This window comes from Topomyia yanbarensis, chromosome 1 (genome assembly GCF_030247195.1).
Source record: "Topomyia yanbarensis strain Yona2022 chromosome 1, ASM3024719v1, whole genome shotgun sequence".
Lineage (NCBI taxonomy): Eukaryota > Metazoa > Arthropoda > Insecta > Diptera > Culicidae > Topomyia > Topomyia yanbarensis.
The window spans coordinates 6266108-6289738 of NC_080670.1; the positions used below are offsets into that span (position 1 = coordinate 6266108).

The window sequence follows — 23631 nt, forward strand, 5'->3', positions numbered from 1 at the left end:
ATTTAATCGTTTATTGTACTGTCCGAACGTTATAGTCCTGATGTTGCTCGTTTGGTAGGCGAGCGATGAATGATTGAAACGAACTCGCGAGACCTCTATTTCGACCTTCACGTATTTGATTGAGTCTCACAGGTGCCCCATCCCCCATATTGACGGCGCTTGATAACCAACGAGCGATCTGCGCGTGACGGGCAACTGCATTCTCAGACGCCATTTTTAGAAAATAGAAAAAAATAATAAATTTTTTAACCAAGTTGTTCAAGAAGAGCGAAGTTAACAGTATCAGATTATTACTTCCAACAACCCACTTTTCTGTCTACGGGAAAAAAAAAACAAACAAACACTATCATGGTTGTGATCTTAAAGAACAATCTTTCCGTGCCGGATCATGAATTCCACGAAAGTACCCCATTTCTCAAGCATCGTTTCGCGTGTCACGGATAAAAACCATCAACCATAGTCGGTGAAAGTACACATTTCATGCCACCGGGTAGGAACACGATTATGATACGATGATCTCCCCCCATGCCCTCCTTGCCACAACCCGAAACAACTTTACCCCGTGGGAAAAAGCGAAGCCAAGCCAAACAGCAGGCAATATAACAGCGTCTTCTGTGTTTGTTGTTGATTTTCCTCGCGGGACATGTTTCGTGTGCGGAATTGGAAAACCGCCCTGTGCCACCACATCAACCAGGCAGGCAATCAATGGAACACGGATCGAGCGACCGGTAGAGGGCGTATGCTGACGGCGGTGATATCTGCGAGAGTGTGTCACCAAATCCGGTTTTGCTATTCGTGAAAACAAACAGTTTCGGAATGCAGACTCGAAATTTTCAGTGTGAGGCTTGAGTAAGTGGAATCTGTCTATCAAATAGCACACTTAAATCTTTTTCGTCATTATCCTTATCCGGTAAAGATAATTTTGCCTTTTCGTGTCATTAATTGGATAAAAATTACCAATTCCCTTCCATCCTCAGTGAAAGTGAAACAACGACGACTGCTACGGCGATGCTCAGCTCCATCCGGACGGACCCAGCCTCTTCTGAACAAAGTTTAACTTTTGCACACCCGATTCGTCCATTATCGACCAATTCGCACGATCAGCTGTTGAGCTCAAAAAACACTCGTCTGCCTGGCAGGAGCGAAAAGGGCGAGCACGTCGCCTTACACGCACACACGATTCGAAATGAGCGGCTCTCTGGACTGTACACTCACTCTGGTGGTCGGTATTGGAAGCGATGGGGCATGCGCTCTGCGGCTGTTTGCGATGGTCGAAGAAGGAGCTATTCGCTGCAGACCTGGAAATGGCACGAAGGTTCATCGTGTACACCAATCGGAGGATGCTGCTACTGCTTGATTGATTTGTTCGGCTGCAGCTGGCAACTTAACTCGATAGGAAAATTTATAAAAATTATGGGAATAATTCCTATTACCTTGTTTCACAAGCTTTATCCAACATTCGTAACTGTTGCAAGAAACATATTCTGGAAAATACTTCGCTCTTTGGATCGTTAGATATTCAGATCTTTGGACCCTAGGATCGTCGAAGTAAAAATAGTACAGTCATCACCGAAGGACCGATGTGACTAGTTATGGAATATGTCCGGAGCCCGGGGTATCCAGAAATATCGATAGTGAACTATATATTCAAAGAAATTTTGACTGACCATCAGCGATTTAGACCTGCAAATCGAAGTAATTTGATGTTCATTTCGATACCTCTGAAGCATGTACAGGAAACTTCCATGTGACCGCACGAAGGGAGGCTACTTAGGACCGTTGATGTTTCTACTTTACTTCAATGACAATTTAGTGCTGAAGAGCTGTGTCCGGTTCATCGCAAACGATCTCATAATATTTTGTTTCATCTGTTCATTTGAAGATTGCGAAACCTTTGCTGATTGTGGTGTAGGGAAAATTCGAATGATAATTTGACAGAGTCTGTCAAACCTCTAAAATAAATGGGGAGTATTCTTTTGACTGCCCTTGGTTATTACTAGCCTGATATGGTACTACATTAACCTAAAGCTTAATGAATCGAAATGTAAATTTGACTAATTTTGTGTTCAGTTCTTGAGTCATGAACTAGATAAAAATGGTTTTCATGTCGAACAGTTAAAATAGATAGTATTTTGAATTTGCGTGGTCCAGTCAAAACTTCTGAATGGAGAAGCTTTCTGGGTTTAGCTTCCTTCATTAACCCTTACATTCTGAAGTTTACGGACATCAGTATCCCATTGTGGGCTTTTACTTTTTACAGCCAGAATCGTTTGAGGATATCAAAAATATTTAGGAATCTTCTCGGAGTACGAAAAGACTGTCTAGTATACGGATGTTTCTCCTGTAGCCTTGGGCGCGGTGCTCTTTCAAGAAAGTGAAGGTCGAAGAACCCGGATCATCAGTTTTGCATCTAAAGGCTTAATTGATACCGAAAAGCGGCTGTTGAACATTTTGCAAACTTTTTGTTGGATTTGTTCTTTGTACAGATGCTCGAAGGAAAAAAAATAAACCAGGTCAGATTCTAAGAGGACTCACCAGGGCTTATGGCTAGTCTCTTAGACTCGGTCCTTATGATTATCAAATCGAGTATGTTCTTGGTGCAATGCCGATCTGTCGTCACGGCATTGATCATAACCCTTTAATTGAGACACTAGCCCCTGGGAGGTGGCAGTACGTTGCAGAACTTGGCTTCTGTTTCGGGAGACTTCTCAGTCGATTCTTAGTGTGCAGGGTAATTGCAGGGCTGGTGCTACGATCTTGCTAACTTTTAAGAGTCCTTCCAGACTAGAGCCATGTTATGGACATAAATTAGTAAACGCGAAATAACAAACACGCTAGAATACGCAAATGTCCACGCGTTAAAAAGAATGCACACAATAACATACAAACTCTCGAATCTTTCACGATAATACAAACTCGGTTGTAAACGTAATCATTCACACATACCTACGCTTATGATCATAAACGTCCTGGCGATTAAGTCAACGCGATCGTGGAACATACTCGTCAGGGATTTCTTACTCTAAAATACAGAACTTATATACGCTAGACAATAAGTCTCAGGGCGCCATAGTTGTAGGCCCCAGCGAGATGGGAGAGCTCAATTTCTTCCTTCATTTTAACCACACATTCAAAATTACGGCTCGCGCGATTATTCAAAAGCCTACGCGAATATGCAAGCGGTAATGCGGCTATACAAAAAACAAACGAATTTAAGTTATAAACATGGCATACGTGATATAAAAACGCCCACGGGATCAAACACGGTCACATAAAAACGCTCGTGACCTTCGCGGTAATACAAATCTGATCAACAAGGCGATCATGTAATCGCGATCATCTTCGCCCGCGATCTCGAATACCTTGAAACGCCACGGCTTATAAACGCCGTGTCAAGGGTGATTCAAACCACGCCCGTTCCCACGCGAACATTATTCGGTCAAGTCCGGAAGCCTCTAGCTTTGGTTCTAACTGCCTCAACTCAAATACACTAGAAGTCTCAGGTTGCCAAGGTCGGATGGTGTACTGCTATGGGGGAACTCACTCCCCCCAGACCTGATCCGTGATGAACATACAAAAGTTCGATACTTGCGCGATAATACAACCTAGTCACAAACTCTAACACGCAATTACAATCATCCACGCAAAACTACGCCCGCGATCTGGAAAACATGAAACGCCCTTGTGATGAAGTGAACGTTTTAACTCCTGCAATTTGACAACGCTGTTCAAGTGCGGTTACACAAACGCGCGTACCCCTTGGTCGCACACCTAGGTTTCCGGTCTCGCAAAGATGAATTCGCCCGGGTGATTAAGTGACCGTTTTAGCACTTATAAACTTATAAATGCGGTCTCAAGCGCGCACCTACAAGTTCCTGTATTCGCGCAATCATGAATCGGTCACGTCCGGATGTTCCTATCCCTGGTCCTAGCAACCTAGGTATAGGTTTTCAGTTGACCCAATCCAAATGAAAAAGAGTTAAAACAATGACGCTGATATTCACTACACGTTCCATGGAGACTCTAGTGATATGGGGAAACTCACTCTTTTCTAGCATCTGAACCGTACACTGAAAATTAAGTATCAGATTCACAGTCCGTGCGATCTTTAAAGAACACACGTGAATATGCAAATATCCACATGATTGGAAGCCGAATTTATGCCTACATTACATACTCGCTAGCACAAGCGACGTGTAAACACTCACTCGAATGGACACAGACATAGTATACATTCATACAACATATATACAGATTTCGAAAACACAAAAATGCCCCGATAAATTTATTGAACGCTATAAAACTTAGATTCTGATTAATGCGGTCTCAGGCGCGCACATATAATTGCTAATTCCCACGCGATCGTAAAGTCTCTACGGCCGCGCATCTAATACTTTACGTTTACACTACGAATTAACGCTATCTTGCTGACATTTTTCTTGTTGCCAATCATTGTAACGTATTTTAGCTCTGTAGTGTGAACATAGTATAAGCCTATATTACAATCAGAATCACGGCTTGCTGCAATTGATCTTAAGCATTGTTGTGGTGGGTGATATTTTCCGTTTCGTCTGCAATTGTAGTGAATGATTCTGATAGGGAGCCCTTCCGAGAAGCATTTCTCAAAAAACTACTTTATTTTCCATCAAATATTGCGTCAAATTAATTCAAAGTCTCAGTTATTATTCAAGAACAAGGCCTGATATGAGTGATATATACCTAGGATTTTTTCTTCAGGGAAAAATATTTTTTATGCCTTCTAAAATTAAATTCTGAATAAGAGTGATTAAAGTTTTCAACAAAAGATAGGAATCGGGTTAGCAGTTCCCATATTCAATCACAAATAGTCACAGTCCCAGGTAATTCCCGTACCGACGCTGTCTCTGCCAATCTCACTGCCGGAGAAGTTTAAAATTGATGATGGTACCGACTTTTCTATTCTGTACCTTTCTATCTCTCTCTACTGGACGTGTTACGTCCTAGCTTGGAAACTAGCTTGGTAGCTAAGAAGAAAGGAGTTTGCGACTCTCTCCGAACACCCGAGTGCTACGTGCACCACTCGAGAGCTCGATGAATTAAATCACAAAACCGGAATTAATTATTCATTCATTAGGATAATAAATCCGGACGAGCAAAAGTGAGATATCACCTGGTTTCTCAGCTCATAACGAGCAGTAATGCAGAGGCACCCCAGGACGCAGCTGTGGGCGGAGGGGGGTAAAATGTGTTATGTTTGTGTTTATTGAAACGATAGTGTGTATTATTTTGCTAATATTTCGAGGATTCGTCTCATCAGTACCATGGTGGGCTGCCTTGACGCCTTTCATAATTATTCGAATGCGTTTTACACCCAGTTTCCCAGGAGCTTCATCTCAATATTAAACAGTGGAAAGGTTCAAATACTAGATAGATCTTCAGATCTTTAGAATATTAGATGATTGGATGTGTTCATATTTGAAACTTTTAATTAATTTTTAGATCTTGGATTATTTAAATATTTATCTTTGGATCTACAGATCCTTGAATATTTGGATTTTGGGTTCTTTCGGCTCATCGGGATCTTTTCACCATTGAATCTTCAACTCTTCCATAACTTAGGATCATTAATTTGAATTTTTGAATCTTCATTCCTTTTTCGATTGATCGTAATTTTTTTTAATCCGTTTTACCCCCAACATACTCTGCCATCGCCATTTCAATCTCAAGTGGTGGAAATATTCAAATACTTCACCACAGTGTTCCGAGCTCAATTATGCTCCTTGTACTGCGATACTCGACCAGAGGTGGAACACTCTTTGTAGCTTTCCTTTCCCCTGATTGGCTGGCGCCGGGGATTTGAACGCTAACTTTTTCCCCCCCAACCTTTCCGCCGTTCCCGTTGTAGTAACAGCGCAACCGACAGTTGAATTATTGTGTCCCGATGATTGATATCTACAGTTCATAAAATATTTATCAAACTGTCGTAAATCATGGTTCTCTGGCCCGGCGGCTACAGAACATTCCCGGCACACACATACTAATCGATGAACGAATAGCTGCTGCTACTGCTGCAGGTCGAACATATTTTGTCTCCCGCTCTAATCTCCCACACGTCGTGCACGGTTCGCGAAACCCCACCACCATCCGGGCATGTTTGGGATTATCGCGAGTTCGTGAATCTGTGTCTATATGAACAGGTACACACGTGCCACTGTCAGTCGAGGTCATCAATCATTATATATATACATACCGAACCGATGAGCACAGTGTCGAACGAAACAATTAGATTATTGTGGGTAATTAAATGTCTATGTGATAGCAAGCAACCCCCGCGGCCTGATTAAGATTATGCCATCTAGCGGTGGACACCGTTGTTGACTTACCAATCAGCGTTACCAACTATATATGTCAAGAATGTGATGCAATGACGAATCATCAAAACAAATCGACTTAAAAATGATTAGTGATCAAATCAATTTTACGCTATTTTCTTGTTTTTGGCTGTTAAACTGTTGAAAGCTGTATCTATTTTCAGCGAATTTGATAATTTGATGGTAGTGTATTTCCATTATACGGAAACGGATCGGATTTGAAAGAAATTGACAAAAGAGGAAAAATCGCAGCAAGCTATTGTTCGTCTCCTAGGAAGATCGAAAGCTTTTGTTTTTATTACTTTTCGTGTATCGAAGCCAGGTGATTGGATGCCCTCGGAAAACCACAATCCAGGATGGTCACGTCAACTGACAATACCTAGTATGACCATACGTCCTGGTTTCCTAACACATGTTCTGGTTTTTCTCCTATAAGCCTAATATGTTTCTATTTACTAAGTCTTCGCTTTACTCACTCTGCTCCAAATCGCAGTTACGACCGATCAAAACCATAACTGGAAAGTATTGTAATCATCAATCGGAGTACGACAAACAAAATTTAATGCATTCGAATCTCCCAATGGCACCATCCGATGTTTTACATGAAAACGTAGCATATCAATGAGCTAGAGTCCATTTGTAAGGAAATGTAGCAACAGAACCAATCGAACCGATTCCATTTGTGGTCCTATCTCTGGCCGTTATTAATGTCGATGGAACGATGATTACCAGAGCTTTTTCTCGGCTTAAATCGTCTTTCAGCCCGGGACCCGAAGAAATCACTATGGTACCTCTGAGAAGAAATTTTAGCATTTTTTCGTCTTACTGAAAATCCGTTCGATAAAAAAGAAAATAGCGAAACATCGATAACTATCGTGGAATAACTTCATTGAGCGCTCTCTCGAGCTGGTGATAATGACACCAGGGTCAGGCTCAATATCAGCACCTAATTAGTTTACTTTTTCATTTCGATCGGATCGGAAACTAAAATCACTCGACTTATTAACAGTGCAATGAATCCAACGAATGTTTCTACGAACAGTCTACTGTCTACATCTTCCGTGCCAGTGCTACAAACAAGCAAAGCAATAGAAAAAGAACGGTTGTCCTAAGCCAGTGTGAACAATAAAGCACCATTACTTTCATCGGTGCGTTATCGATTGTTTATTTCAAGATGTTTGAAACTCAGCAGCAAAACTTGAACAATCTTCGGTACAATAGTGTGGTCATCTATTTTAAACACTGCCCAATCCGCCCTAGTTTTCTCGAAGTGGAACAGTTATTAAAGGTGCAAATGCAGCTCAAACTTACGGAAGTCGTCGTCATCCAATTCTATCACATTCGTATTGCGTAAATAGAAGGCTTAACCAAATCTCAAATCACGCTGTGCACATATGAAGGACAGACCCTTACATGCCAGCTCTCTAACAAGAAGATAAACTACGGGAAACCATATATACAAAAACCTCTAACAACATCAGCTGCAAGCAAACCCAACACACAATCTATCAATATCAGTTAAATCACAACAAACGAATGCTGGAACAACAGAACTTACTTCCCAATCAACTGCCAGCATCATCGACAATAAGCTAAATGACAAAAACCAAGGATAAACGATCGTGACCCATAGGTCCCCAAACAATTCATGCAATATCAATAGCGAGGACAGTATGGACAAGAGCCATAAACCGAGAGAATGCGGATTAAGTCATCCGCAAAGAAACAACAAGTACAGCTAATGGATCTGAACAACAAGAAAGAAGATTTGTACGCGAGGTAAGAAATCGCGTACACAAGACCCGATAGATATACAATGAAATTCGATTTATTTACGTTTGTTTGTACATTGTAAATATTAAAAGATCCACGGCTCAGGTAAGCTACGGCATTGGGCCATGTCAAATCAACGAAATAAAAAGTACTTAATCCACAATTAACATGGCTGCACGCCTGGGAGCTGAACAGCGATTAACCTGCCGAGTTTAGCATCCTACATAACGGAGAGTATTGAATGTTACGCTCGAACTGATGTTATTTACCCCAACCTGTCCACCGGTTTTCATAAAACAATCGATAAAATTGAGAAATTTCCAATCAGCGGTAGGTTTTGCAGCTGTTTCGATCATAGCTCACAGATCGAGAGATAATGGTTGTCATTGCCAGGTATAGCGCAGGGAAGCTACTTGGAACCGTTAATATTTCTGCCTTACTTCAATGTCGTCTATTTAGTATTGCAAACTCCTCGCGGCTCCTGCACAGATGATCTCGAAATATTTCATTTCATCCACTCAATTCAGGATTGCCGAAAGGCTATTGAGACGGCACAGTCGTTTTTTGACAGTCCTGTGTTTTTACTCGCCTGTTATGGTCACCCCAAATACCGTTCCAACTAGTATCCAAGAATTTTTTGATGCTAGTTGGAATAGTAATTTCGCTAAGGAAGATACTTGGAGAAACTTCTTCCCAGGTCGCCACAACAGAGTTCGTATGGTGAGAATGTGTCCCCTCATATCTGACCATTCAATGCAAATCACAAGGTGCTACATTTAATCAGCAAACATTGGTCACGCACCAATGGCACTACGTGTTAGTTCTGTGATCAACCACTACACCACATACGTCTCCCAACCTTTGAACGGAACGGATCGTTATATTTCACAGTGGTGTTCGTTGTGTAAATTTCAGTGATTGAAGGTCATCCTTTGTTCGTTCGTTAGCTGCCATTCTGCTGGTGCCGGCAGTAAATCCAGTACATTGTTTTCGCTGGTGCGGAACAATCGACGTTGTTTGCAGATAAGTTTTGCTTTATTTTTTTTCCTCGTTTGCTTTCTTTCCTTTTCCCTACTTTTACTCTACCTTGTAATCAAATAATAAGACACATTCCCGTTTATATAACGCTCTGCCCTCGTGCTTAAATGGCCGAGGGCGAAATACCATCTGATGTAATCATGGAAGTCCCTGATCCCCCTAATACTCGCATTGCTCCCCGTATAAAGCAGTACCCAGAAGGTTCCTCTGGGCCATGGGTGGTATATATTTCGGACCGGAGAGAAACCGGTTAATATATTGAAACTTTCTCGAGATCTGACTGCTAATTACCCGGCCGTAACTCAGATAACACGTGTTCGGGCGAACAAGATACGTGTTCTAGTGAGTGATCTCGGCCAGGCAAACGCGATTGCTTGCTGTGAGCGCTTTACGCGGGAATTTAAAGCGTACGTGCCTTGTGTGGCCTGTGAAATCGATGGGGTAGTGTCCGAACCGGGCCTGAAATGCGAAGAACTGTTGGAGCACGGGGTTGGCTGCTTTAAGGACCCCTCTCTTGAACAGATTAAGATCTTAGAATGCAAACAATTGTATACCGCAAACACCGAGGGAGGTAAGACTACCTACTCTCTATCAGGCTCGATTCGGGTGACATTCGCCGGGTCCTCTCTTCCCAACTACATCCTCCTTGACAAGGTTCGCCTACCAGTTCGCCTACCAGTTCGCCTGTTCGTACCGCGGGTCATGAACTGCAGCAATTGCAAGCAGTTGGGCCACACAGCCACATATTGTGGAAATAAGAAACGATGCGGCAAATGCGAAGGAGAGCATGAGGATGACTCTTGCGACAAAGAAACTGAAAAGTGTATTTGCTGCGGGGGCCCTTCACATGCTCTTAAATCATGTCCTGCGTACAAGCAGCGCGGGGATAAAATTAAGCGCTCCCTTAAGGAACGCTCAAGGCGTTCTTATGCAGAAATGCTAAAGAATGCTTCGCCATCTGTCCTGTCCGAAAATCCCTATGCTGGTTTGGCTAACGTTGAGCAAGAATCTGACGACCCACGAGAGGGAACATCTTTGGTTAACCCAGGGGAATCCAGGAAGAGGAGAAATCCAGCCTCCCCTACATTGCCTCGTAAGGGTGCCAAGGTGTCGTCCACTCAGAGTGCGCCATCTACAACCAATAAATCCAACGGAAGTGATGCACAAAAGCCGAAGCAATTTGCTCCAGGACTTGGAAATATTAATTCTAACAAGGAGTACCCACCACTTCCAGGGACATCCAAAACCCCAAGTGTCCCCGTTTTTCAAACAGATACTCAGTCCAGTAGCGGACTAATGAAATTTTCTGACATAGTGGACTTAATTTTCACAGCTTTCAATGTTACTGATCCTCTTAAAAGCCTTCTGATACATTTTCTCCCTATAGTGCAAACATTTTTGAAGCAGTTGACTACTAAATGGACCCTCCTTGCAGCGATCGTATCCTTCGATGGCTAAGTCATCGAACGAGGTCACCGATTCGATCACTGTTCTACAGTGGAACAGCAGAAGTATCCTCCCGAAAATCGATTCCTTTAAATTTTTACTAAATAGTTTAAAATGTGATGCTTTCGCATTATGTGAAACTTGGTTAACTTCCGATATAAATCTCAACTTCCACGACTTTAATATAATTCGTCTGGATCGAGAAAACCCCTTTGGAGGAGTACTTTTGGGGATCAAAAAATGCTATTCTTTCAACCGAATTAACCTCCCTTCGACACCAGGCATTGAAATTGTCGCTTGTCAAGTTTTAATCAAAGGTAAAGACCTTTGCATTGCTTCCATCTACATTCCTCCTAGAGCCTCGGTAGGGCACCGAACGCTTTGTAATATCACGGAATCCTTACCGGCACCGCGGCTAGTTCTGGGAGACTTTAACTCGCACGGTACGGTATGGGGCTGTCTTCATGATGATAAAAGATCAACATTAATCCAAGATCTTTGCGATAATTTCAACATGACCATCTTAAACACGGGAGAAATGACGCGGATTCCTACACCACCAGCACGCGCAAGCGCCTTGGATTTGTCGCTTTGCTCGACATCGCTACAGTTAGATTGCATGTGGAAGGTGATCCCTGATCCCCACGGTAGCGATCATTTGCCTATCGTGATTTCAATTGCTAACGGTTCAAGACCATCGGAAACAATCAATGTCTCATATGACCTCACACGGAACATTGATTGGAAGAGTTACGCGACCGCGATATCCGTTAAAATCGAATCCACTCAAGAACTTCCTCCGGAGGAAGAGTACAGGTTTTTGGCTGGCTTGATTCTCGACAGTGCGAATCAAGCTCAGACTAAACCAGTACCCAGCGCGAATACCCATGGACGGTCTCCCACCCTGTGGTGGGATAAAGAGTGCTCAGAGCTGTACGCGGAAAAGTCCACTGCATATAAGGCCTTCCGGGAAGACGGGTTACCCGCTAGCTATCAACAGTACGCGTCGTTAGAAAGGCGAATGAAGAGTCTAATGAAAGCCAAAAAACGCAGTTATTGGCGCCGGTTCGTCGACGGGTTAACGAGAGAAACAGCGATGAGCACTCTTTGGGGTACGGCTCGACGTATGTGTAACCGTAATAGTACCAACGAGAACGTAGAATATTCAAACCGTTGGATATTCGCTTTCGCCAAGAAGATCTGTCCGGACTCTGTCCCGGTACAGAAAACGTGCCGCGCCGCGTCTCCTCACGATACCGCGAACGAAACATCGTTTTCGATGGTGGAGTTCTCACTTGCTCTCTTATCGTGCAACAATAACGCCCCAGGGTTAGACAGAATTAAATTCAACTTGCTGAAGAATCTACCTGACACTGCAAAAAGGCGCTTGTTGAATTTATTTAACAAGTTTCTTGAGGGTAACATTGTCCCTTATGAATGGAGGCAAGTGAAGGTCATCGCCATCCAAAAACCAGGAAAACCAGCCTCCGACCACAACTCGTATCGGCCGATTGCAATGCTGTCCTGTATTCGGAAGTTGTTCGAGAAAATGATCTTGTTTCGCCTCGACAATTGGGTTGAAGCAAATGGCTTACTGTCAGATACACAATTTGGCTTCCGCAAAGGCAAAGGGACGAACGATTGCCTTGCGTTGCTTTCTACAGAAATCCAAATGGCCTATGCTAACAAAGAGCAGATGGCATCAGTCTTCTTGGATATTAAGGGGGCTTTTGACTCAGTTTCTATCAACATTCTGTCAGAGAAGCTGCACCAGCATGGTCTTTCGCCAATTTTAAATAACTTTTTGCTAAACCTGTTGTCTGAAAAGCACATGCACTTTTCGCGTGGCGATTTAACAACATCGCGATTTAGCTACATGGGTCTTCCCCAGGGCTCATGTCTAAGTCCCCTGCTCTACAATTTCTACGTGAATGACATTGACGATTGTCTTGCCAATTCATGCACGCTAAGGCAACTTGCAGACGACGGGGTGGTCTCTGTTACAGGGCCCAAAGCTGCCGACTTGCAAGGACCATTACAAAATACCTTGGACAATTTGTCTGCTTGGGCTCTTCAGCTGGGTATTGAGTTCTCCACGGAGAAAACTGAGTTGGTTGTTTTTTCTAGGAAGCGTGAGCCGGCGCAACTCCAGCTTCTATTAATGGGTGCAACGATCAACCAGGTTTTCACATTTAAATATCTCGGGGTCTGGTTCGACTCTAAAGGTACCTGGGGATGTCACATTAGGTATCTGAAACAGAAATGCCAACAAAGGATCAATTTTCTCCGAACAATAACTGGAACATGGTGGGGTGCTCACCCAGGAGACCTGATCAGGTTATACCAAACAACGATATTGTCGGTGATGGAGTACGGGTGTTTCTGTTTCCGCTCCGCTGCGAACATACACTTCATCAAACTGGAGAGAATCCAGTATCGTTGCTTGCGCATTGCCTTGGGTTGCATGCACTCGACCCATACGATGAGTCTCGAAGTGCTGGCGGGCGTTCTTCCGCTAAAAAATCGATTTTGGGAACTCTCATATCGATTGCTCATCCGATGCGACATTCTGAACCCGTTGGTGATTGAAAACTTCGAGAGGCTCGTCGAGCTTAATTCTCAAACCCGATTTATGGCCTTGTACTTCGACTACATGGCACAGAGCATTAATCCTTCTTCATATACTCCCAGCCGTGTTCGTTTCCTAGATACTTCTGATTCTACTGTATTCTTCGACACATCCATGAAGGAAGAGATTCGTGGAATCCCGGACCATATACGCCCGCAAGTGATCCCCAATATATTTTATAATAAATTCCGAGAAGTCGACTGTGACAAAATGTTCTACACTGACGGATCAAATCTCGATGGGTCCACTGGCTTCGGTATCTTCAACAATACTATCACCGCTTCATTCAAGCTCAATGATCCCGCTTCAGTTTACGTCGCAGAGTTAGCTGCAATTCAGTACACCCTTGGGATCATCGACACTCTGCCCACAGATCACTACTTCATCATTTCGGACAGCCTCAGCTCCATCGAGGCTCTTCGTGCGATGAAGCCCAAAAAGCAATTCCCATATTTCCTGGGGAAGATACGGGAGTCCTTGTGTACGTTATCTGAAAAATCTTATCAAATTACCTTTGTTTGGGTCCCCTCTCATTGCTCTATCCCGGGCAATGAAAAGGCCGACTCATTAGCAAAGGTGGGCGCATTAAATGGTGACATATACGAAAGACCAATCTGCTTCAACGAATTTTTTAGTATTTGTCGTCAGAGGACACTCAACAGTTGGCAAACCTCGTGGAGCAATGGTGAACTTGGACGATGGCTACATTCCATTATCCCAAAGGTATCAACGAAGCCTTGGTTCAGGGGGATGGATGTGGGTCGGGATTTTATTCGTGTAATGTCCCGACTTATGTCCAACCACTACACCTTGGATGCGCATCTGCGGCGTATTGGGCTTGCGGAGAGTAGTCTGTGCGCTTGTGACGAGGGCTATCACGACATCGAGCACGTTGTCTGGGTATGCGCCGGGTACTTGGACGCCAGGTCTCAGTTAAAGGATTCCCTTCGGGCCCGAGGTAGACCACCCAATGTCCCAGTCCGAGATATACTGGCAAATCGTGATTTCCCCTATATGTTCCTTATTTATACTTTCATAAAAACGACAAATATCCCAATTTAGCCCCTTTCTTTTCGGAAACTGAAGCGAGAGCGACTCAAGGTCCGATGACTTTTGAAGGATTCCCCGCGGGTCCGAAGAATACCATCCGCCAATCCGACCTACTAGACTGAGGCGGTAATCTTTCGCTGATCTCCCGTTTGAGTGAAAGTTGCAAGTTTTGCTCTTCTCTCCCGGTCACCATCTACGCTTTCTCTCCCCTGTCCTTGATACAACTGCTTCTACAGCCCCCCTCTGAATATCTTGACCAAGCATAAGTCTCCGCTAAAAAAGTTCAAATTTGTATTCTGTATTCCTAGTTTTAAGATAGTTGTAATTTTACCTCTTTGTTAAAACTATTGTCCCCCATCTTGTAAATAGAATTGTATCCCTAGTCTTAAAACACCTGCGAATTTTCTCATAAATATTTGTTCCCCCTTTTGTGTACCAAACTATATTGTTAGTTTTAAGATAACTGTAAATATTTCCTAAAAATTATTACTATTGAATTCCTTGTTTTAAAATTTTTTCATAAAAAAAATCTTTCGCCCCCTCTCTTGTATATAGAATCTTATTTCTAGTCTTAAGATAGCTGTAAAATTTTTCTTTTTTAAAAAAATATTTCAACATTGTAACCTCCTAGTTTTAAAATATACAAAATGTAAAAACAAAAGAATTTGGCACCGCCAAGCTAACGCATTTGTGCCTATCAAATAAACGAAATGAATAAAAAAAAAAAAACAGCAACACAGTTCGACCGAAGCTGGGTTGCTTTTTGCTGGGCACCGACACTCATCTCTAAATCGCACAGTAGGTATAGGCTATTGTTATATGGACTGCTTGTGCGATAGGCACCGATTGATTTTTAGGTAGAACTGACGATTTTTTGCTTCTGATTAGGGCGAGATGTGAAGACAAACTGACTTGAAAGTATTGTAATCATCAATCGGAGTACGACAAACAAAACTTAATTCACTCGAATCTCCCAATGGCACCATCCGATGTTTTACATGGAAACGTAGCATATCAATGAGCTAGAGTCCATTTGTAAGGAAATTTAGCAACAGAACCAATCGAACCGATTCCATTTGTGGTCCTATCTCTGGCCGCTATTAATGTCGATGGAACGATGTTTACCAGAGCTTCTTCTCGGCTTAAATCGTCTTTCAATCCGGGACCCGAAGAAATCACTATGGTACCTCTGAGAAGAAATTTTAGCATTTTTTCGTCTTACTGAAAATCCGTTCGATAAAAAAGAAAATAACGAAACATCGATAACTATCGTGGAATAACTTCATTGAGCGCTCTCTCGAGCTGGTGATAATGACACCAGGGTCAGGCTCAATATCAGCACCTAATTAGTTTACTTTTTCATTTCGATCGGATCGGAAACTAAAATCACTCGACTTATTAACAGTGCAGTGAATCCAACGAATGTTTCTACGAACAGTCTACTGTCTACATCTTCCGTGCCAGTGCTACAAACAAGCAAAGCAATAGAAAAAGAACGGTTGTCCTAAGCCAGTGTGAACAATAAAGCACCATTACTTTCATCGGTGCGGTATCGATTGTTTGTTTCAAGATGTTTGAAACTCAGCAGCAAAACTTGAACAATCTTCGGTACAATAGTGTGGTCATCTATTTTAAACACTGCCCAATCCGCCCTAGTTTTCTCGAAGTGGAACAGTTATTAAAGGTGCAAATGCAGCTCAAACTTACGGAAGTCGTCGTCATCCAATTCTATCACATTCGTAATGCGTAAATAGAAGGCGTAACCAAATCTCAAATCACGCTGTGCACATATGAAGGACAGACCCTTACATGCCAGCTCTCTAACAAGAAGATAAACTACGGGAAACCATATATACAAAAACCTCTAACAACATCAGCTGCAAGCAAACCCAACACACAATCTATCAATATCAGTTAAATCACAACAAACGAATGCTGGAACAACAGAACTTACTTCCCAATCAACTGCCAGCATCATCGACAATAAGCTAAATGACAAAAACCACGGATAAACGATCGTGACCCATAGGTCCCCAAACAATTCATACAATATCAATAGCGAGGACAGTATGGACAAGAGCCATAAACCGAGAGAATGCGGATTAAGTCATCCGCAAAGAAACAGCAAGTGCAGCTAATGGATCTGAACAACAAGAAAGAAGATTTGTACGCGAGGTAAGAAATCGCGTACACAAGACCCGATAGATATACAATGAAATTCGATTTATTTACTTTTGTTTGCACATTGTAAATATTAAAAGATCCACGGCTCAGGTAAGCTACGGCATTGGGCCATGTCAAATCAACGAAATAAAAAGTACTTAATCCACAATTAACATGGCTGCACGCCTGGGAGCTGAACAGCGATTAACCTGCCGAGTTTAGCATCCTACATAACGGAGAGTATTGAATGTTACGCTCGAACTGATGTTATTTATGCCAACCTGTCCACCGGTTTTCATAAAACAATCGATAAAATTGAGAAATTTCCAATCAGCGGTAGGTTTTGCAGCTGTTTCGATCATAGCTCACAGATCGAGAGATAATGGTTGCCCTTGCCAGGTATAGCGCAGGGAAGCTACTTGGAACCGTTAATGTTTCTGCTTTACTTCAATGTCGTGTATTTAGTATTGAAAACTCCTCGCGGCTCCTGCACAGATGATCTCGAAATATTTCATTTCATCCACTCAATTCAGGATTGCCGAAAGGCTGTTGAGACGGCACAGTCGTTTTTTGACAGTCCTGTGTTTTTACTCGCCTGATATGGTCACCCTAAGTACCGTTCCATCTAGTATCCAAGAATTTTTTTTATGCTAGTTGGAATAGTAATTTCGCTAAGGAAGATACTTGGAGAAACTTCTTCCCAGGTCACCACAACAGAGTTCGTATGGTGAGAATGTGTCCCCTCACATCTGACCATTCAATGCAAATCACAAGGTGCTACATTTAATCAGCAAACATTGGTCACGCACCAATGGCACTACGTGTTAGTTCTGTGATCAACCACTACACCACGGAAAACCTTGCTCGAAAGCTGCTAAAGAAAGTCCATCTGTTACGACCAAGACCGATACACAGTCGTCGTATGCTAAACCACAAGCGGTTGTTAAACCAACGTATGCGGATCGTGGATTGGCGAACACTAACTCAACAACGATCGGGCTTAATACCACCAACCCTACCACCGTTACGAATAGCAAAATTACAACGATTACATCAAAAACTTCCAAACCAACATCCAAAATCACCAAAAAATAATAAGTTGCCGAAGAAGACCGATCTACAATAGCGACCCGTAAGCACAAAAAACAAATAAGAATATCCGACCGTGAGCAACATGAATGCACTACCGATGACGACATGGACGTGAACGAACCCGAGCGAGAGAAAGCGGATTAAATGACCCTCAAGTTGCGGCAGACAACGCAGCTAATGTTTCACCGCCAAGGGAGAGGATCTCAACACGCAGCAGCAAGCTGCGTCAACAAGACCCGGTTTTATTTTTCACATATTGTAAAAATTAAAAAAAAGACCCACGGCTCAGTTATGCTAACGCATTGAGTCGTGTCAAATAAACAAAAGAAAAAATAAAAAAAGATCCCGTCCTAGGATGCGATGAAGGTTCACATGGTTGGAATTTGAAAGGAAACAATGAGGTCGATATTCCTAAAATTCTGAATATTTATGGAGGAGAGAAGATTATGGTTTGTGGCTGTATATAATAGATTATTATTTTCTAAATTTTAAATATAAATAAATCTACGCTACTGCGTCAAGTGTCAAAAGCATGCGACTAGCCACGGTGATGTCTCGTATTTCTTTCCACCTTGAACGTATCTGTGGTAATCAAGTTGGCTACCATATACTGATGAGACAAAGTCGAAACGTTAACTATCTTACAGCAAGTTATAGGCATTGTTTCTATGCAAAAATTAGTTTCAACCTATTTTCTCCTTATTGAGAATTATGGCAAAACAATAATTGATTTACATCCAAAGAGGTTGATATTTTACGAATGAAAAAAAAGAACTCGAATCTATTGTCCGCCACTGTACATATACTACAACGCTTGGCTAAAAATTTAGCATCGAAACTAAATAAACACGCGAAATATTGCAGATAATCGCCAACGGTCGCGTACAGTCCACCACCGGCCACCGAACCCCTTTGGGGCGAATATTGATTGCAAATATTTGCTCGCACATTTGAATTTTGATTTTCGCAATTGACCCCCTCCATTTTTCCCCCCGCACGAAGCACACGGTTTCTAGAGTCGATGGGGATTATCACCAGTATCACCAGCCATTCCAGCTGGACGCATCCGCAAACGCAAACTTTATTAGTATTATCTTTTGATTATGATAATGATGAGGTTAGGTTGTTCCAAGCCGGCATCAGATGATTGGGGTTTCTAGCCCCCCTCTATCTATCAGACAGGCTTAGTAGGCTCTGTGATGCAGATTAGTTTGAGAGGAGGATACTGTGTTAGGAAACATGTCAAAATGAACCAGAATATATTATGGTAAGACTCATTTGAAATTTTTTTAAGTTAAATTATAAAATGTGACATAATCAAAATGCCATTTCTTATTCACAGTAGTATTAAAAACGTTTTTTAACGTTTTTATATAGATCAGCTTAATTTTTTTTTTCACTTTTTTGATCAAGTACATCTGCTTCTGTTTCTCTTGTAGCTCAGTTGATGCCTGCTCTCTTACCCAGTAGCAGAACGGGACGGAAAACAACTGATGTTTTCATTTTTTCCATTCTCAAATTGGTTAATATACGGGTTAGTTTTTTGTAAAACAGACGAAAGGCTCTTCAGGAGGTATTTTGAACAATATTACCCGGGGTTGAGACTGATTTTGAAACTAACACTGAAACTGAGACTGGAACAGAGAAAAAGTCATATATTGGGATTGAGAATGATACCGATACTGGGGTTTGGGATGCTTCTGCGACGATGATAGGGACTGACACTTGGACTGTGATTTGCACTGGGACTTTTTTATAGTTATATTTAAAAGCTTCAAAAGCGGTGCCTAATCACTAAAAACACTCCTTGCTCTTTTTTCGCGCTTCTTCCCATTGAATTGTAATTTTATCGAAGCACTTTCTTTTGCTCACGAGTTTTCTGCAGCTATCTCGGAGCCTCACTTGATCCATGACATGGCGCAACGTTTGAGGCATTTAACTCTCGACTCTTCTCTCGCTTTTCGTTTAGCTGAGTCGTTTAGCTGCTGATTCCATGAGCCATTTAGCTCATGTTGCCGTGAGTCGTTCAGCGCCCAGCCTTATCACAATTTCTTCGGATAGTCACCGGCTGTGAACTCACCATACTCCGACTGAGAGATCTGCGATAGAGGAATTTCTCCCGATTTGCTTTCTTCAGCCATTAAGCTTCCAGTTCTATCGAGATCTACTCGAATATTGTCCGACAGTGAAAGTACCCTACTCCGGCTGAGAGCTCCCCGACGGCGGAATTTCTCTCGATACCGATGTCTGTTTGCCCGGGGCAATTAGCTTCCATTTTTATCCCGATATATTCGGATAGTCAATGGCGGTGAATCTACCCTATTGTGGTAAGTTGGTAAGGTGGTAAGTTTCTCCCGATACCGATGATCGTTTCCGTGAGCCATTTAGCTCCCCGCTTCTTCCCGATCTATTCGATGTAGTCTTCGGCGGTGGACCTAGCCTATTCAACGGGCCAGCCAGTAGGTGCTAAGATCTGTCCAGCGATTCTGGGTGAAGCGTAGCTTTCGGTTCATTGGAGCACCAACGACTCACTGCTAGCTGTTCGATGTGGTCTACTTGTTCTAATCCCCGACGGTGGATCTAGTCTACTCTCGAGAAATCTGGTAGGGATTCCGGTAGAGCCTGACGTTCCGTTCGCTGGACTACGACCCGAACCTAGCGGTGGACGTAGGACGGGGACTGGGACTTGAGTCGGACGGGGACTAGAACTGGGACTGGTACGGGGACTGGCACTGGTACGGGAACTGGCACAGGGACTGGTACGGGGACTGAGACTGGAACGACTGGGACGACTAGGACTGGGACTGGGACGACTGGGACTAGGACGACTGGGACTGGGACGACTGGGACCGGGACGACTGGGACTGGGACGACTGGGACTGGGACGACTGGGACTGGGACGACTGGGACCGGGACGACTGGGACTGGGACGACTGGGACTGGGACGACAGGGACTGGGACGACAGGGACTGGGACGACTGGGATTGGGACGACTGGGACTGGTACGGGGACTGAGACTAAGACTAACATTGATGCTAACACTGAAATTTAAATTGGGGCTAAGACTGATTCAAAGCAAGCAACAGAAAAAGCCAGCGACAGAGGTTGGAACTAGGATTCAGAGTTTGAGACTGGGACTAATGCATAGAAGTCAGAGACCGGGATTCGAACTGGAACTAAGACGAAAAGTGAAGATGACCTCAATTGAGATTAAGGGCGTGACTGAGACAGACTGACACTGAGTCACAAAGTGAGACGAGGAATGAGTCGGCGGCAGAAGCAGAGACTGAGATGGAGATTGAGGTTAGATTCATAAGTAGAATTGAGACTATTGGAAATTGAGATTTGCTCTAAAATCAGGATTGGGAAGAATTGTAATGTTCGAATAGGGGTTTCGACAAATTTCTCAAGCTCAAAATTACAACCCACATGGTGAATCTAATATCTGGAAACCATTTGTCCACGTAGTACGAATCAACAAATCTTAAACATTATCTAAATTCAATAGCATCGAAACCGTGCGTCTCTGCACAGATTACATTTAAAATAATACGATACCCTCAATCCAGCTCGTTTCGCTGTAACGAGCTTGTTGTGCTTTATATTCAAATTAAGCGCAGCATTCCGAAGAGCTGGGGAATGCTTGGGGGAACGATAAAATCTGCGATACTGTGGATCATCATGATAACGCTGGCGGCGACCACGGTCCCATTTCCTCCTTCCATCCGTTTGGAAAAAGGTTCCTTCGATCGACGGTACCTGTTCGGTTCGGAGTAGCAAGTGACCCTGCCGGGGTCAATGCGATGGGTAGTGATAGCAGGGGCTAGTTCATCATACATATTTAACGACGCTGAAGTTCAAAAATGTTCCTTCCCGGGGCCAGTTTCTAATTTCCTATCCTTCTCCACGGTCTTCGTCTCCGGAAACGAACACGACAATAACGCGAAAGTTGTTGTTGTTTTAGCTTAACACCGACGATAATCTTTTAAATGGTTTATAAAGCGGCCATTTGCGTGGCTGTCGATGCCTGTCTGGAGGCGTTGCTTCCTTTTCTTTTTGGTTGCTTCCAACCGGCCTAATCGAGTCGAGAGCCAATTAATGGGCATTGAGCTTTTATGGGCTGATTTTCCTATCGTTTGCTTTATTTGATTAGCACTTGAGGGGCGATTTCGATAACTTGAAGTGGGCTTATGATGTTTTTAAGCAGTGCCAACGGTCGAGGTCGGCTCCTGACGATGGTCATAAAAATCGAATCGTTTTTTGTTGTGCGTATGCGAAAAACTGGTTCAAGCATATTTTGTTATGGTGGTAATTGAATTGAAATTATTTGTTTTATTCATCCAACCGAGAGACAGCAACCGATACAGAACAATGTCACTAAACATTCATCATCAACTGAGTAGGCTAGTATGGATCACTGGATGCGGTAGAAAAAAAAAACAATTACTCGTTTGGACGTCAGCAACTATCCAATTTCGCTTCGGAGGCGAGTTGAAGTTGCTTGTTAGGCTATCGAAAATATCACAATTTAATCACAGTCCTCCTTCTTTTGTTCAGGAATTTTTCCGAACGCAATATTCGTTTCAAGCGCAGAAAATTTAATTTGCAGCAAAAACTGCTGACGAGTCCAGTAGCAAAAAGCTTCCATATCTGTGCAGTACCACAGGTATTGTTTCGAGGAGGCAGGATCAATTTTTCATATCGTTGCGATATATGAAACCATTGCAATAATATTGTTATTATCGATGTCAGATTATTTATAGATTGAATGTAAATGTTTCCCTATCAAAAAAAAATCTGACCGATTATTCCAGCTCCGATAGATTTTTTCTGTCCTGTAGCGAAAATTTAATTGAATGCAAATCCGTCGAGCCCAGCATAACATAAAGTTGGTAAATAGTTGGAGATCATTTTCACTTTTTGCTCGAAAATAATTGAAGTGTTGCCAAATAGTTGCAACATAGATTTACGCAACATGAATGAACATTGGAAATATCAAAAGTGTCGCTACTTTTGGCGTAAAAAGGTGTATCTGCGAAACAGGTTACTATCGAATTTTCCCCCTTCAGAAATGTGATACGTATAAGACAATAAAAGTTGATGGTTACAACAAATACCACTTTTATTATAGTACCCCGCAAAACTAGATAGAACTATCTAAACAATCGGTTACTTAAGGGCAAATTCCTTACGTCGAATAACTCCAAATAATAAAACGATCGGTTTTATTCTCAAAACGTAAAAAACACCGTTCATCTAAAAATTAAACTGCTTTGAACATTATCATGATAGTTGATAGTAGCTGTCGACTAGAGGAATAGGTCAAATCGCACCCTTGCTGCTGCTTCGAAATTATTCGATTCTCGGGTTAAAAAAACGCCAGCTCCGCCACAAAAACAAGCCAACATCTAATATCACACTTGTTTGCTTGTAAAAGTTGCCCACGACAGCTGGAACATCCCATCACCGCGCAGCGGAATTGTTTGATTGGTATGTTTCGGTAACTATTTCGGCGAACTTTCGCCGATCTAGGGTCAGCTGCTGCTGCTACCGCCTGCAGCTTTTGGCGGAACTTTCTGCTCCCTGTCCGTTCCCAGTACGTCACTTTCGATTTCTTTGAACTCAATCTTCTGGGCCTTCATTGCATCCTGAAAAAAGGGGAACAGTGATTGGAACGTGAGAATCTGGTGGCACTGGTAAACAGCTGTTTGTTCCATCTTTCGATATAAACCGGTGATATAACTGGAACTTAATTGATCAGTTGGGACGGTTAAAATGTGACATTACTCCAGTAACTTTACCAAAATGTTGCATCACTTACCTTCACACACTGCTGGTAAACTTTGAACAGCGGCGAACACATGGAATCGTCCTTTTCTCCCTTGAGGAACCGCTCCGAGAACCACTGGTTGAAGCAGGTGTCGTACTTCTTTTTCAACTCGGTACAATTATCACCAATGCTATTCATGGTTTTGTTTGTATATTCAATCGGGTAAAATTTACGGTTCAAATTCTGTCTTCCATACGAGCGGAACGCACCGTAATCTTTGCGAGTGTGTTTTGTTTTGCTTTTTGCTTTCGTCCCGTATA

General features: G+C 42.7%; 1 protein-coding gene across 1 annotated transcript; it reads right to left on the reverse strand.

Annotated features, from left to right (window-relative positions):
• Positions 1-22645: 22645 nt before the first annotated feature.
• LOC131676718 (TP53-regulated inhibitor of apoptosis 1-like) lies at positions 22646-23628 on the reverse strand. The gene is made up of 2 exons (XM_058955987.1): positions 23363-23628; positions 22646-23189 (listed from the first exon to the last, which is right to left on the reverse strand). Exons 1-2 carry the CDS (start codon positions 23507-23509, stop codon positions 23076-23078), a joined length of 261 nt encoding a protein of 86 aa, XP_058811970.1. The 5' UTR covers positions 23510-23628; the 3' UTR covers positions 22646-23075.
• Between the last annotated feature and the right edge of the window lie 3 nt (positions 23629-23631).

Bases quoted from the DNA above. Each gene is read 5' to 3' on its own strand.
- LOC131676718 (XM_058955987.1), bottom strand. From the start codon at position 23,509: ATGAATAGCATTGGTGATAATTGTACCGAGTTGAAAAAGAAGTACGAC. The intron at 23,190-23,362 runs GTAAGTGATGCA...CCCTTTTTTCAG, and splicing joins TTTACCAGCAGTGTGTGAAG to GATGCAATGAAGGCCCAGAA.